A 16364-nucleotide genomic window follows, 5' to 3' on the forward strand; every position below is an offset into this window, starting at 1 on the left:
ATGCGGGTTGCATACACGCACTGCATTGGCAAAAACCATTCATACGTTTTTGAATACATTTTTAACACCCCCGAGTCGAAATTCGAGAAAAGGACGTCGTAGACGATTAGATTTCGTGAAGATCAATTCATGTACAGTCAGCGACAAAAGTTGTTTCCGTTTGATGAAATTAGTTTCGTAAATAGCTGCAGAATGAAAGGATAATTTGAATATAGTTTTCAGTAAATTAAAAAAAAATGTAATTTTCTATACGTTTCAGTCGTATCACCGTTATTCCCAAAATAAATTTTACCAAACATAAAAAACTTTTGTCGCTGACTGCACCAAATTTGGTTGCTCTAGATCAGCGTTTCTCAACCGCTATGTCGCGACACATTGGCGTATCGCGAATACATGCCTGGTGTGTCACGAGATTTTTAATGTCTTGTAAGATATTCCGCAAAGAAATTATCTTTAGAAAAAAAAGTAAAAATTTATCGTCAATCGACTTGATTTCACTCTTGTCTTCCAAGTTTAAGAGTCTTCATTTCGGCTAAATTAAAATACCGCTAATTTTACAGTAAGTATATGATATCTTCAAATAGATAAAAGATAATTGAAATATGGAACAAGAGCGCCCTAGACAATATTATTTTGCGTGAGGTACCGTTATCACAAGTCACCTAGTGGCTTTATGTTTAGAGCTGTTTAGAAACGCGAAAATAAATGCCGATTTTCAAAATGGCTCGAAATCGAAAGCAGATAAGTGAGTCGTGATAACGGTTTATCATGTAAAATAATATTGTCTAGGGCGCTCTTGTTCCACATTTCTATTATCTTTTATCTATTTGAAGATATCACATAATTACTGTAAAATTAGCGGTATTTTAATTTCGCCGGGATGAAGACTCTTAAGGCTGGAAAGTTTGCTTTTAACGCTGTTCATTTGTCTTTAGGAAGAAATACTAGACATGTGAGTGTGTGTGTCAGGAGTTCGTCCACACATAGATTTGCTTTGCAAAATCACCAGGGACAGATATCTCACTAGTTTTACGTTTGATGTCTTCTTATATTTCTGATGGTAATATTTCTTTCTCATATTCCTGATTAAGTAGTATGTTTCTCTTATTCAAGAGTCTTACGTAATTTGCTTATGAAACTTCTATCTCACAGTCGTTCCATAATTTTAAAAAATGTATTTATGTGTTTCGTGTTTTGCACGTAGAAAAAAAAATCACATACAGGGATGTGGCGAAAGTTTGAAACGTACTTTGGTTTGCGGGGGAAAAAAAAGGTTTAGAAATGCTGTTCTAGATCACTGATTTCGAAGGGAGCCGATTCTGGCGGGGGGCGGGAGGGCTCGGGCCCCCTAATGCTCATGTGGGGCTATTATGTTACAGCAGAAAGTTTATTCTTACTTGAACATAATAATCTTTAGTAAACTTCTTTTAACGTTATACAAACAGTTAATTCTGTAATTGCAGGGCCTGCCTTCGTAATGACTATATGAATACTGTAGGGATGCACACGAGACAAGATTTGTGGCTGTCTCGTCTCCAAAATGTGCTGTAAAAGTGATGTCTCAACTCGAAAAATGTATATTTCTTTATTGGAAGAGCCGTGTCTCGACTCAAATTTTGTCAGGAAAATCCTGTCTCGACTCGTCTCTTGTGCATCCCTAGTATACTGTTATATGCATTTTCTTTAAATGAAAATAGAATATTTGGCATAACTTGAATTCAATTTGTCTTAAAATTCTCATACTTATATACCTTCTGAGAACCTTGTCTGCAACCAAACTTACATCTAAATGCCCCCCCCCTCCAAAGTTACAGAGAAATCGACGCCCTTGCTCCTTTCTGGGCTTCTTTCTATGATGACAGACAGACACGCACAGTCAAAAAGACAAACATTATTTTACGATTATTAAAGATTATTTAACACGCCATTGAAATAGATTTGGAAGATAGTAGCTGAAGATGTTTATTGGTATGTCTGTATGGTTTCAGGGGAAAACCAAGTGTCTTGAATATCATTGCCGTGAAACTAAATGAAGCATGAATCCGAAGCACATGAGCTTCCACAGGAGTAACGGATCCTGAATATACTAAACATTCAACCAGAAGGGAAATGTATTTAAGCCATTAAAACTATTAAATCTATGTGAAAATAGTTTTAAAATCACTACTGGAAAAAAATGTTCAGCCGTGTTTTTTGTTCTCAAAATAAATGAAATAAAATATTTTAGTTTAACGTCCCACGATTATGCCTGTTAGGCTAAGGGAGACGCATGATTAAAGCAAGTGAATAAGGGAAGAATCGGTAGAATGAGAGTGTGGGAGGAAACGGGAGTACTACGAGAAAACCTACGGACACAATGTTCTCCACTACAAATTTACTTGGCCGAAGATCGAGCCAAGGACCCCTTCAATCAGAAGTAAGCGATATACCAATTCTTTTTCTTTTTTTTAGTTAACTGATTCACCGAACTATCTCAGTAACTTGTCTCTATTTTCTACTCGATTATGTTTGTTTTCCAGTTATTTCCAGTTCCCTTGAACGACAGGGACAGAAATACAGACACATCGAAGACATTTAAAATTCCAAAGACTCTCCCAACGGGAATCGAACCTTGGGGCCCCGTATACCAAAGGCGCACGTGCTACCCACTAGTCCGAAGGGAGGGGAACCACTGAACCACCGTGGCCCCTTTTTTCGGTTCTGTTTTTATTTTTTTATTTTTTTAAAAAAAAAGAAGCAAAAGGTAAATATATCATACACTGAAGAGTAATGCAGACGTGAGAAATAAATCATATGTAGGTACCCAAGTGTTCATTGTAAGTAACCCATAATTAATTAGTCAGTATACTACTCAAAATTAGGACATCTACTTCTTTTTAAAAAATTCGTTTTATTTCTTTCCGAACAAGTAGCTTTCTTTACGAGTAGCTACTTGTACAAATAAGAGTAGATCTGACCAAGGCCACAGAACTACTTCAAGTATTGTTGATTTTTTTTCAGTAATAAATGTGTGGGTATCTGTGTATATAAACCGATGGGCGAAGAGAAATAAACCGTCAGTTGTTAAGCTTAATTCAAGTACACAACATCCATCCAGCATCATGTACAAGCTCGTAAGTATCTTCTTATTTTCTAAAAGAAATATTTTATTAGAAAGAAACTCACGGGAGCCACATTGTGCTATCTCCACATTTATATGAAAGGAGAAATCAACGAGTATTAGTTAGTCTTCAAACAGCTTATTCATTATTTGAACTTCTCGCCTATACTATCATGAATGAAACTCAAACTGGTGGGGAAATTCCTTCCTGGTTGTATGGTTAACACATGTACCTTCTGGAACGAGAGTTCCGGGTTTGATTCCCGGTAGGAACTCATGTGACTAGGATCATACATTAAGCTGCAGGTCTACATCCCAAATTGCCTCAGTGTTGAAAGGGAAAAACTCCAATCCTTGATATGAGCGGTCTCCTGTTCGGTTTCCGGTGGGAACACTGCTAAAAAAGGATACTTGAAGCTTTTAGTTCGATTCCAGCTCGCGCCAAAGTGAACTTTCTGGTGGACAAACACCGTGCACGTGGGTTTTCTCGGGCTTCTCCCGTTTCCTCCCACTTTCTTTATTCCACCATGTCATTCATTTCTCATCGTCACCGTCTCCTTTAGAATAACCGGCATAACCGTGGGACGTAAAACTTAAAGGTTTCATTTTCATTTCATTTTGAAGCTTTTGCAAACCAGCCATCCTGAATGAGGTTTCTTTCTGGTCTTTGCCTCATTCACATCAGGCAAATGCCGGGATGGTACCTAATATAATAATCTCAGGGTCCTTCCATCCTACAAATTCCCCAAGTAGTGTGATCCTTCATACATAATAGGCTTAGATAGAAAATAGATACCAATAATACGCAGTTTTACAGTATGATCAAAAATCTCTTAACACCCCTTAACAGCCCTGTTTCATATATCACATGACCCCTTTTCCCATTTAAACTTTTTGAGCGAAATTCAAAATGGCGGACAATAAGATGCCGGTCGTTCACCTGACACGCACCATAAATTCCCCCCCCCCCCTCTCGGTCTAACGTGTTCATACAATTGTCAATTCCGGCTATATACATTCGCTTTTATTTTATAAAGAATGATTTAAGAGACTTTTAACTCACGCTGTATAATTCCTAACCTAACTTAACAAACGTCAATTCAATTATGTGTAAACGAATCTAAGATTTATACATTTAAGATGTCGTTCAAATATATTGGCCACCAGTGCGTCTGTATTCGTATATTAAGATGATATTAAATCAAATAAATGTTGAATTTCTTTGCCTTATTAAAATTTATGTTTCATGCTGAATCGCTGAATTTGCCAACCTTTTCAAAACGGCTAATCACGATTTTTTTGGACAAGATTGTATGACCAACTCAAGAACAAATGGACCAATCAAGGAAATCTCCAAAAGTATCTTCAACGAAATCTCAAGATGGTTATATATCCACCTGAGGCCCGGGTTCAATTTGCCTATAGAGGCGAGATATTTTTCCCTTTCTACCCTAGTTTCAATGCGGATCAGATGTTCAACCTTCCTCTGGAATCTGGGGTAACCTAGGGAAGTATAGAAGGCTGGAGTGTTTCTGACTTCATCACCTTCATGACTGCCAAAATCAAGTACCTCTAACCGCATATTGACAGGAGGTTAGGACAGCCAACCCAAGCCGCAGTACAGGCAGAAAATGTGAATGGAACACAGCCTCGTACCGTAGTAGGCATAGGTCTGTACAACGTTGATGATTGTGATTGAAACACACAGTCAATCACTGAGGTCTCTCCCTCCCCCCCTCTCTCTCTCTCTCCACATCCTCTCCTGGCCCCCACTAATCATATAAAAAAGGTGGAACGTATTCCAAAAATCAAATAAACACATTGCCAAATTTCGTCCCAACTTTGTTCGTTGTTGAATTTCTACTTCATTTCTTTACCTACATTCAAGACTTCGACAGTGAGAGATCATTTTTGAGTAATTTTTGAAGAAACTCATTTAGAGGAAAGGTTCGTGATTTGCGTGAAAACGGGCAAATCTATCGTGTTTATATACGAAAAACTCATTTGGATAACTCGGAAAAAATAATTTGGTGCAGAGGGAGTAAGGATTTTCATGAATGACACATACGTATCTATCGTTGTCGCACGTACTAAAATTAATGAAGATAGAGGTACTTTGAGAGAGGTCAATGTTATACATAAAAGAGTAATTTACAAATAACTTTGAGCTTGGCTTATAATATGGATCCCCGTAACACCCCATGACATGTTTAATTAACATTTAAAAGACAGAAACTATAATATTTACAGCTTATGAGCTGATCAAACATCACACAGTTGAAAACGTACTGTTTTATATCTGCCTCATGATATATTCCTAAGTAATTTTATCATATTTTGTGTTGCATGAAAATAAACAACATCTTAGTATACTAAATAAATCATTAACGATCCGTTTTCCGTTATAGGTTATCTTCGCTCTTTTGGTAGCCGCTGCTTCTGCTGGCTACATTGGCGCTCCAGCCGTAGCTACTTATGCCGCTGCTCCAGTCGTCGCTCCTGCTGCTGTAGCCGCTCCAGTAGTAGCTGCCCCAGCTGCTGTCTCTTACGCTAACACCTACAGAGCTCGAGTTGCCCCTGTTGTTGCTGCTCCAGCTGTTGCCGCTGCCCCAGTTGTCGCTCCAGCTGCTGTTGCCGCTGCTCCAGTTGTTGCTCCAGCTTACTACGGTTAAACACTTTTAAGCATGTACTTGTCTTAGTTACCAATAAATTATTATTAAAATAACTCCTTAATAATGGGTGTTTGTTTGAAACATTAATTTCTATGGTGTTGATACACGCCAACAACAGTACCTAATCCTGATTTTTTGTTAGAAAATTTGAATAACAAAAGTACTTTGACTATATTGGGGTAGACAGTAATACTGAATCACTCCCTTTGAGGTAATAGAACTTGAGAACGCAGCAAAATGTTTAATACAAGCATTAGCTAAAAAGAATAGTTTGAAAGATTCTTTTTAACAATTTATTATTTCAAACAAAAATTCTGATTTTTTCTCAAATTAAAGAAAATCAAAATGTGAATTTTCAACATAATACTTTTCTTAATGATTGAAGAATTTCAACAAATTCCCACACCTGCAATGAGTACTTTCAAATAAAAGAATTAGTATGGATTGTTTGATTAATCAACAAGTAATATCTATAGAGAAAAAAATACTCTCACAGAACAGGAATTAATTTTAAAAGCATTTAAAAATAGTCCCATTAAGAGACAGCGTAAAGTAGAGTTATTACCAAAACCTACTGGATATGGAACTTAATATTTTACTGAAACACTATAATAATACTACTACAACTGGCAATATACCAACAAATTGGAAGAAATCTTTGTAATACCTATTTTGAAACCTAACGACCAGGATAGAGATGCCAAAAGCTATAGACCTAATTCTTTATAACCTTGCCCCTCTTAAAATGTGTGACTACATAATATTGCTAGGCTATAATAGTTCGTTGAATATCACCAATTATTACCTGACAATATAACAGGTTTTAGGAAAAATTGTTCAGCTTTAGACGCAGTCCAAGAAGCGTACGAATCTGTAAACCTAGTTACACCGATCAAAGAATAACATATACTCAAACTTTATATGTAGCATCCTAATATGTTAGCCAACAGAAAAGTTTATGTCTGATCAATACATTAAAAAGTAAAACTAACATCTTTGTTTATGCGGGTCAAATTTAATATACAACAAAATTAGTGATAATTTACAACAAAGGAAATATTAAAATAGAACGAATACTGAAATGTTTACGTAATTGAAGTCAACAAAATGATCTAGATATTAACTGGGAAAAATCATATACGAAGTTTACTAAGAAAATTTTCAAACGATTTTCCAAAAGTTACAAAAAGTGGGAAAATTTTGTCACTCACAAAATCACTCACAAAACCATAGGCCTACAATATTTCGGTAAGGAAGTTTTCAAATATCAAAACACCTTATCCAATTTAAGTTCCCAAAAATGAGAAGTTAATTCCTACTTACAGTATTACTGCAAATCTTTAAACAAACATTTCTGGCAAGAACCATATAGTTTATAGATGTATGCTCTATAAAAATCCAACCAAACACTTCTAATGTATAAAAGAATTCAATCTACGATATAGAGCCCTAAGAGCAATTCCTTTGCAACTTTCATTTTGCCAAACAATAACTAATCTAATTATGAAAGAAATCATCACAACTCCAAATGAATGTATTGTATATAAGGCATCAACTAACTTTCACAAAAGCTCTTCCAATAGTACAACTTACAAATACTAAGAACAAACTTCTTTCCCAAGAAATCATTCTTGGATATTTAAGGTATATCAAGGTATAAAAGATACTCCGAGATAAAATATCTAAATCACCATCTATTCCCGTTTTCCTCTTTCAAACGAAACTAACATAAGCAAAATTAATACAGTAATTTCGAATTAGCGTATTCAGCTTCATACAATGAGAAATTGACACACACACACACACACACACACACACACACACACACACACACATATATATATATATATATATATATATATATATATATATATATATATATATACTGGTTGTTCAGAAAGTAACTATGCAGTGCCATGTTGTGGTGTGCTAAGTGATGACACTACCAGACACAGTGATGACACTGACATTCATTTGGAGTTGTGATGATTTCAATTAGTAATACAACATTTTCCATTGTTTAATATATTTAAACCATATTTGAACCCCGTTTTACCAGGTGTTTGTATTTGTTCACAGATCCGGTTTGATTGAAGACCAACGTCTTGTGTGTGACATCATTGTGATCCAGTTCATCATGCTGACGATTGAACATGGCGATGAGCTTTTTACAGAACATCTTCGGTGACCGCATCCTCTCTCGAGGACTCTGGCCTCCGCGTTCACCCGACTTAAGTCCACCGGATTACTTTATATGGGGGATGTTGAAGGAAAATGCCTCTGAAAGCAATCCGCACATCATTCAAGAGCTTCAAGCTACATTGACACATTATATTCGGAATATCACTCCCGATGTTCTGCCCAACGTCTTCAAGAACATGCAGAAACGTGTGTAAACTGTGTCTTTCAAGTGCAAGAGGATCACTTCCAGCATCTCTTATAACTTCCATGACATTAAAGTTTAGCTTCGTGTCAATGTTAGTTGTTTAAAGTGGTTTATGGAAACTAAAATACGGCAAGTTATGAACTGCATAGTTACTTTCTGAACACCCTGTATATATATATATTTGTCAATATACTATTGACCCCCTCCTGCTCAGAAACACGAAACGTACTTTGTTGTGTGTTATGATATACTAAAGGACTAACTTCTCCCAAAATATCAGATTTTTTATCCAGTCCCATTGGAGATATTGGACAGTGAAATATGCTAAATAGGAATAATTCCTCAATTTTACGATTTCTTTACAGGTCTTTCGGAGCAGCTACAGGTCTGCAAATTTTTGGGTATTAACTTATGACTCCGGACTACAAGCACACACAAATTCAGACCTCTACGTCAGTTGTTTCCTCTTTCGAAACATGTTTTCAATGTCCAAAAAAGATTTTATGAACAAAACACCTCCTTGAGTATGACGTCATTACTTAATACTTTGATCTCCTTCTGCTCAAAAACACAAAACGTGCTTTGTTGTGTGTTATGGTATAATAAAGAACAAACTATTATCAAAATTTCAGATTTTTTTATCCGGGCCCATTGGAGATATTGGACAGTGAAATATGCTAATTTGGCATAATTCCCCAAGTTTACGACTTTCTTTTTAGGCCTTTGGGAGCAGCTACAGATCTGTAAATTTTTGTAGATTAACTTATGTCCCCGGGCTACATGCACACACAAATTCAGACCTCTACGTCAGTTGTTTTCTCTTCCGAAACATGTTTTCAATGTCCAAAAATGTTGCTACTGCAGACCCTGATTTCAACCCTTTCAAGTGATTTTAGGAAAAAATGTTAAGAGATCAAACTTTTAGCTCTGCACGAGTTAGAGACGTCCAGCAATTTTCAATTTCGTAGGACAAATGCATGCTGAGATATTCAAAACAACGTAAACGTCTAAAATCGAAAAAGCGCAAAATGGCGCCAGCCCCTGTGTCACTATTTGATGTTGTAAAAAATAATTAATTGTGGTTTTGAAGTACCCTGATATAGGATAAACATTCATGAAAAATTTTGATTTTTTGGAGATGATCGAGCGGCACATGCTTGATCACTTAGAATGGATTGACTCAGTGATTACGTATATATTAAAGAAAGGGGGCTGCATAATTCTCACGGATACGGATAGTATTTTGAATAGGTAGAAAGATTCTTTTCTGAATTTGATCAACAAACCATGGTATAACCACAAAAAAATAATCTTCGTGGTGAAAGCGAAATGCATACCGGAACTACAGAACCGTATATTCCAAAGCGTAACCAAACGGAAATAGAAATTGCTATAAGCAATCAAAGAAACACAAATCTCCAAGTGTGGAAGAAATTCCTGCTGAGTGAGTTAATTTTAGCTGAAGGAGAAATTTTGTAGAACGAGGTACACACTAATTCTTTTCATCTGGAACAAAGAGGAATTACCACAAGAGTGGAAAGATTCAATCATTTTTTTCAATTCAGTAACAAGGCGGCAAAAGTGAATGTATTAACTATACATGTAGAGTCTCTCTTTTGTCAATATCTTATAAAATCCTCTCAAACATTCTATTAGCAAAATTGACTCACTAGGTTATGGCTTGTGCCGATGATATAAATCTGATAGTGGATTATCAAGACAGAATAAAGAAGTGCAGAAGTTTTACTAAGCGTCTACAGAGACACAGTATTAGACGTAAATGTAAAAAAAAAAAAAAAAAAAAAAAAAAAAAAAAACTAAATACATGGAATATTGTCGTGACCGTAATACTGTAAATTATGGGTTGTTAAAATATCAAATAATACTTTTGATAAAGTGGATATTTTCAAATATCTAGGATCAATATTAACAGATCAAAACCATATTCACGAACAAATTAAATGTCGACTGAAAGCAAGAAATTCATGTTATTATTCAGTCCTAATTCTTCTGTCTTCACGAGTTCTGTTGAATTTGAAGCATAATATATATATACATATATATATATATATATATATATATATATATATATATATATATATATATAAAATGATAATCATGCCTGTTGTGCTGTATCATAACGAAGTAAAGTCGCTCGCTCTGAGGGAAGAACGAAGATTGGAAGTATTAGAGAATAGGATTCTGAGACGAATATTCGGATGAGGAATTTCGGAAACTTTATAATGGGGAAGTGCATAATTAACATGTTTTTCCTAACATTGTTAGGGTTATTAAGTCTAGGAGGCTCAGGTGTACAAATAATGTAGTCAGAGTGAGAGAAAGTAGGAATGCTTTCAAATTTTAACTAGAAACCCAATCGAAAAAAAGGACCATTAGGAAGACGTAGATGCAGATGGAATGACAATATTAACATGGATCTTGCAGAAACAAGAACCTATAAGCTATAGCTACAAAACGCTAAGGTATATAGAATACATTCTTTATACTTTTCTCCCTTCTACTACTAACGGGAGATGCAGATAACATAGTCAATTCGAGGAATATCAAAACGGAAAAATTCAGGTCCAATAAGTAATAAATGATGGGAAAATTCAGGTTTAATAAATAACAAATGATGGGAATATTTAGATTCAGTAAGTAAAAAAGGGATGGGAAAATTCAGATTCAATAAGTAACAAGGGATGGGATAATACAGGTTCAATAAGTAACAAGTAATGGGACAATACAGGTTCAATAAGTAACAAGGAATGGGATTATACAGGTTCAATAAGTAACAAGGGATGGAATAATACAGAGACTAACATGTGCGAAATTCGGTAAAATTTCCAGTTTTTCCGATCACAGCCCTCTCATACATATCCCTGAGTAAATTTACCTTTTTCCTCGTTTTCTTTGTTTCACTTTTCTAATAAATTTCACCGGAATTTTTAACTCGTTTTCACTTAACATATTAAACGGGTAGTAATACGCTCTTTCTTACCACCTCTCATGTGCTGTATGCATTATTTTAAAAACAATAAAGGTATGACACTAACTAGAATGGAACTAAACACCGATTAACGAATTCTCTCTGAATACCGTCCTGAATGTCTAATGAAGTTAAAGGTTTAGTTACTTGGCGAAACTGTTACAAATCGATATTTAAATAAAAAAAAAAAAAAGAACGCTGTGCTCTGCTCATAGACTGTGTTATTTCTATTTTGAATTAGTAAAGAAAAGCCGACATGAACACAGAGAATTATTACAAAGAAAACTCGGTCCCAATGATGAATTTTACTACCTAAAGTATTATACTTCCCTAGAAAAGAAGTGTAACCCTACAATGTGAATAATAATAATAATAATAATAATAATAATAATAATAATAATAATAATAATAATAATAATAATAATAATAATAATAATACAGTGGAGTCTCGTTAATTCGAACTTGGGTAATTCGAAATATTGGATAATTCGAACAGAAGTCTATTCCCCTTGAAAACTGTATTGAAAACAATAGTAAAAAATCGTGGATAAATCAAACTTTTGAACCTATGTTTTGGATAATTCGAAATAAATACAGTTGAAAATTTTTAATGTTGGACAGATGTAAACAGAGAAGTACAGTTTTAACGTGTTTTCAGTTATCCAGATGCAGCCATAAGGATGAGTAACACAAAGGATAAATAGAAAATCTATGTAATGATAAAGATGAAGGTGAGTTGGGGAAGAAGTAAAGATAGAGAACGTGTTTCAATCTCATTTTGTTTCAGAATTGGTTGAAAATTTAAGATGAGTTATTGGTAAAGTCAACCAAATGTTATTAATATCGTATTCCACGCAATACATGAAATTCAAGATTTATTGACCGTACAAAAACAATCAAATTTAAGCAAATGAGATTTACGACTTCTTAAAAGTGAGAACAGAATATTCAAATTGTTACTGGTGTTTAATTGTTTGGGCTGTTCAATACATGTTGTAGTATTGTACGTAAATACATTTTCCATTGCACACGTAGTTTGAATTATGTGGAGTCAATGTCGTTTGTTAGTTGGCGGTATTCGATCACGCAAATAATAAGCTGCTTTAAAGATAAAGTCTACACCATATGAATATGTTTTTGATGCACAGTACTTTAGTTTGTTTGTTGTTATATATGTGAAAATGAATGTTATTGGATAATTCGAATTTTGGATAATTCGAATTTTGGATAATTCGAAGTTTTTTCGTGTACCCTTGGACTTCGAATTAAAAAGAGTCCACTGTAATAATAATAATAATAATAATAATAATAATAATAGTAATAATAATAATAATAATAATAATAAGAAGAAGAAGAAGAAGAAGAAGAAGAAGAAATAAGTACGTTATAACAGATCCTTACTTCATATTGAAATCAGGAACAAGAGTCATATTTTATCTTTTGATGATTCATTTTTCCTTAACCTCATAATAGGTAATAAAAATTAGAACATTTACTCATAATTGCCTGCAGAGCAAGTATATCTATGATTTGTTATCCGTTTTGTATCAAGAAACAGTTGACCCAGCCCAAGGATTCTTTGTTTCTCCTTTCAATGCATGTTGTAGGACATTGGTTCCATTCACATTCTCTCTCTCCCTGCACTCTGGGTGAAATATAAAAGACCAGCAAACTCTGTTCACAAACATCAGTTGTTTCCAGTTCACACGGAAAGAACAACAAATCCAAACCACAAAATGTACAAGCTTGTAAGTATAGCTTTGATTTATTTTGAAAATACATCAACATATAGTTCGTTTATTATGTTTGCGTTGTTCGATTATTTTTTTAAATTTTTACTATAAGTAGTAGTATTGACCACGAGACGAGACATTTCTTGTCTCATCTTGAAAACGAAAAGTGAGCCGAGACCAGAAGAACTATATTTTCTTTTAAATTTCGGGACCGATAAATTTTACGAGTCTCGTGGCAACACTGATTTATCCAAGTCTTAGATCTTGCATATATATATATATATATATATATATATATATATATATATATATATTATATATATATATATATATATACGAGGTGTAATCAAAAGGTGCGATTAATAATTTTATTAGAAACAAAGTAGTAAGCTTACATGAAATTTGATTTAATCTCCTTCAAAGAACTGTCCTTGGCTAGCAATGCACTTGTTGAGTTGATTTTAGTTTAGCGTCCCTTTCAGCAGCGAGGCTATATGAGACGTGGACCTACTGATTAACGTGGAATCCGAACCACATGAGCTCCCGCCGGGAATCGAACCGGGTCTCCCACGCCAAAGGCGCGTACGCTAACCGCTTAGCCACGAGGAAGCTTTAGCAATGCACTTATCCCAACTTTCAATCCACGACTAGAAGCATTTCTGGAAGGCTTCTTTAGGAAGAACGTTCAGCTGCACTGTTGTAGCCCTCTCAACGTCAGGAATGGTGTCAAAATGTTTTTTTCTTTAAGAGTCTTCATCCCGGCGAAATTAAAATACCGCTAATTTTACAGTAATTATGTGATATCTTCAAATAGATAAAATATAATTGAAATATGGAACAAGAGCGCCCTAGACAATATTATTTTGCGTGAGGTACCGTTATTACAAATCACCTAGTGGCTTTCCGTTTACAGCTGTTTAGAAACGCGAAAATAAATGCCGATTTTCAAAATGGCTCGAAATCGAAAGCAGATAAGTGACTCGTGATAACGGTTTCTCATGTAAAATGATATTGTCTAGGGCGCTCTTGTTCCACATTTCAATTATCTTTTATCTATTTGAAGATATCACATAATTACTGTAAAATTAGCGGTATTTTAATTTCGCCGGGATGAAGACTCTTAAGCATAGCTTTAATTTTGGGTAGGAGCCAGAAGTCGAATGGTGCTATATCTGGAGAGCACACCGAATGTGGAAAGACAGGGGCGCTTTTTTCCGGCCAAAAACTCGTGTATCAAAAGGAAGGTGTGGTACGGCACGTTTTTGTGGTAAAGAAGGAAGCCATTTACCCACGTAACTGTCGGGTAAAATGCTTATCACGGACCTATACTAGATGTTTAGTTCTTCGGAAAGCTCTCGAAGTCTTCGGCTGTTTGAACAAATCATTTCTGCCACTTTTTGCTCGTGTTTACCTGTTTACGACGTCGAAGGACGTCTCGATCGTTGCTCGTTTTTAGCCGACTCCTTGCCGCCTTTGAATCGCTCATACCACTTGTAAAGTCTTTAGTGCCACTACTTCATCGCCATACACAGATTTTGACATTTCGTGATCTTCTTTGGCACTTTTTTTGCAGCTGAGAACAAAGCTTAATATTAGCGTGCGACAGACACTCTTTAACACGTCGTCACTCTTCTGCCTGTGGAAACCAACCAACATGTCTTAACTCGTTCAAACTCGACATTGACTGTAACAAAGGCTTAGGCTACCGGGTTTATTAGTTGAAATGGATACAACATTGTTAGATGGCACTATGCAATTACATTCACCGTACATTTTGATCACACCTTGTATAAATTAATAAAGTTATTGTACGAACACCATAAAGAGTATTTGTCAACGTTTAAATAGACGCAAGTTATTACACAATATCCTCTAATAATAAATGTGATTTAAATGTTGTTGTACATCCTTCGCTATCCTGTCATGACATGGCGGGTCCAGATAAAATTAAGAGAAAAATCAATGTATAAACGTTGAACATACGAAAGAGAGGAGACTTGATTTGTCGTTTCAACTCGTCTCATGTGAAACACTAATAAACTAGTAGTAATAAATTGAATATAAAATTTATTTCGTTTAACACTAGAAATATTGAATTAAAAAAAAGTATCGTATTTCTCTGTCTTCAGTCTTTATAAATTACGAGTTGAGCATTGGTGTAGTTCTTTATATTACCTTAGTTTGAATTGAGTCATTAATATGTGTAAAATAAAGTTATTTTTAAATATTTCAGGTTATTTTCTCTCTGTTGGTAGCTGCTGCTTCCGCTGGCTACATTACCGCTCCAGCTGTAGCAACTTACGCTGCTGCTCCAGCTGTAGCTGCTCCAGTCGTTGCTCCAGCTGTAGCTGCCCCAGTTGTTGCTCCTGCCGCTTACGCTGCACGAGTTGTTGCACCAGCGGCTGTCGCCGCTGCTCCTATCGCTGTTGCCCATGGTGCTTATTATGGTTAAATTATTTCCACAGTACCTATGTGCATTGTCAATAATTAATCTTCAATGTAATACATTATTTAATAATTATATAAAAATTATTTAATATTACAACGATTTTGTTTCATTTGTTATTCCTGGCCCAAATGCTTTTTTTTTTTTTTTTTTTTTTGTGGCTAGCTGTGCAGATTATCCCAATTTGAATTCGTAACGAAAAATAATACGTTCTCCGTGGTGATCTTTCTTTACACGAACTTGCTCAGCGATGCACTGCTTCCTGATTCTCTGGTTGGCCCATCCTATTTGCTAGGCCTGTTCAGAGTTTGTGAGGTTAGATGCATGAGTCGTGTCCATGTGTCGAGTTGCAGAGATGAGTTTCTAATCGTGCGGTGAGGTGAGATGAGTTAAACTGCGTATACGTTTCGTTTGCATGAATCTAATACAACTCGTGCACGATCATGGGCGGCGATTAGGGGGGGCAAGAGGGGGCAGTTGCCCCCCCCCCACTTTTTTGAAGTGACCACTTAACTCTTTTAAACTATATAATATATTTTTCGGTGATAGGCTAGAATTTTCATTATTCGATTTAAAAAAGTACCAAAAAAGCTTTTTACTTCTGTTTTCTTTCTCAAGCCTGGAGGCATTGTAGAACACGTTACATATGCTTTCACGCCTTTCTGCGTCGAGACGTAGTGTGTGATGACGTCATAACTAAAAGTATTTTTGTTATGACTTTTTTTATTACTTTTGCACCTACAAGATTTAAATTTTGCACACAGTAGTAGAAAATGGATCGATCTGGAACAGACCTGAGCCACTTTTGATCAACTCACAAGCCCCTGGGAAAATGACCACCATGCACCGTGAGACCACGGTCTTTTACGACCTCCATTTTAGGGGTGTATTCATTCCCTTTTACGAGCACTTTTAAGGGGGTGACCTCGTTCTCTTTTACGAGCACATTTTAGGGGGTGTACTCGTTCCCTTTTATGAGCACTTTTCCAACCCATATGTTAATTACGAACACATAGAAGAACAGATAACACATAACAC

The 16364-nt window shown here is 35.4% G+C and overlaps 1 protein-coding gene across 1 annotated transcript; it reads left to right on the plus strand.

Annotated features, from left to right (window-relative positions):
• Positions 1-3073: 3073 nt before the first annotated feature.
• LOC145678264 (uncharacterized) lies at positions 3074-15332 on the plus strand. Its single transcript, XM_081748295.1, has 5 exons — positions 3074-3113; positions 5509-5767; positions 8524-8543; positions 12755-12895; positions 15114-15332. The coding sequence occupies exons 1-5, from the start codon at positions 3102-3104 to the stop codon at positions 15330-15332; spliced, it is 651 nt and encodes a 216-aa protein (XP_081604421.1). The 5' UTR covers positions 3074-3101.
• The last annotated feature ends 1032 nt before the right edge of the window (positions 15333-16364 follow it).

This window comes from Thermobia domestica, unplaced genomic scaffold, assembly GCF_964235325.1.
Source record: "Thermobia domestica unplaced genomic scaffold, izTheDome1.hap1.1 HAP1_SCAFFOLD_2252, whole genome shotgun sequence".
Taxonomy (NCBI): domain Eukaryota; kingdom Metazoa; phylum Arthropoda; class Insecta; order Zygentoma; family Lepismatidae; genus Thermobia; species Thermobia domestica.

Excerpts from the sequence above, each read along its gene's own strand:
- LOC145678264 (XM_081748295.1), top strand. Across the intron at positions 5,768-8,523 it reads TGTTGCTCCAGCTTACTACG|GTCTTTCGGAGCAGCTACAG; the intron begins GTTAAACACTTT and ends ATTTCTTTACAG. Across the intron at positions 12,896-15,113 it reads ACCACAAAATGTACAAGCTT|GTTATTTTCTCTCTGTTGGT; the intron begins GTAAGTATAGCT and ends TAAATATTTCAG.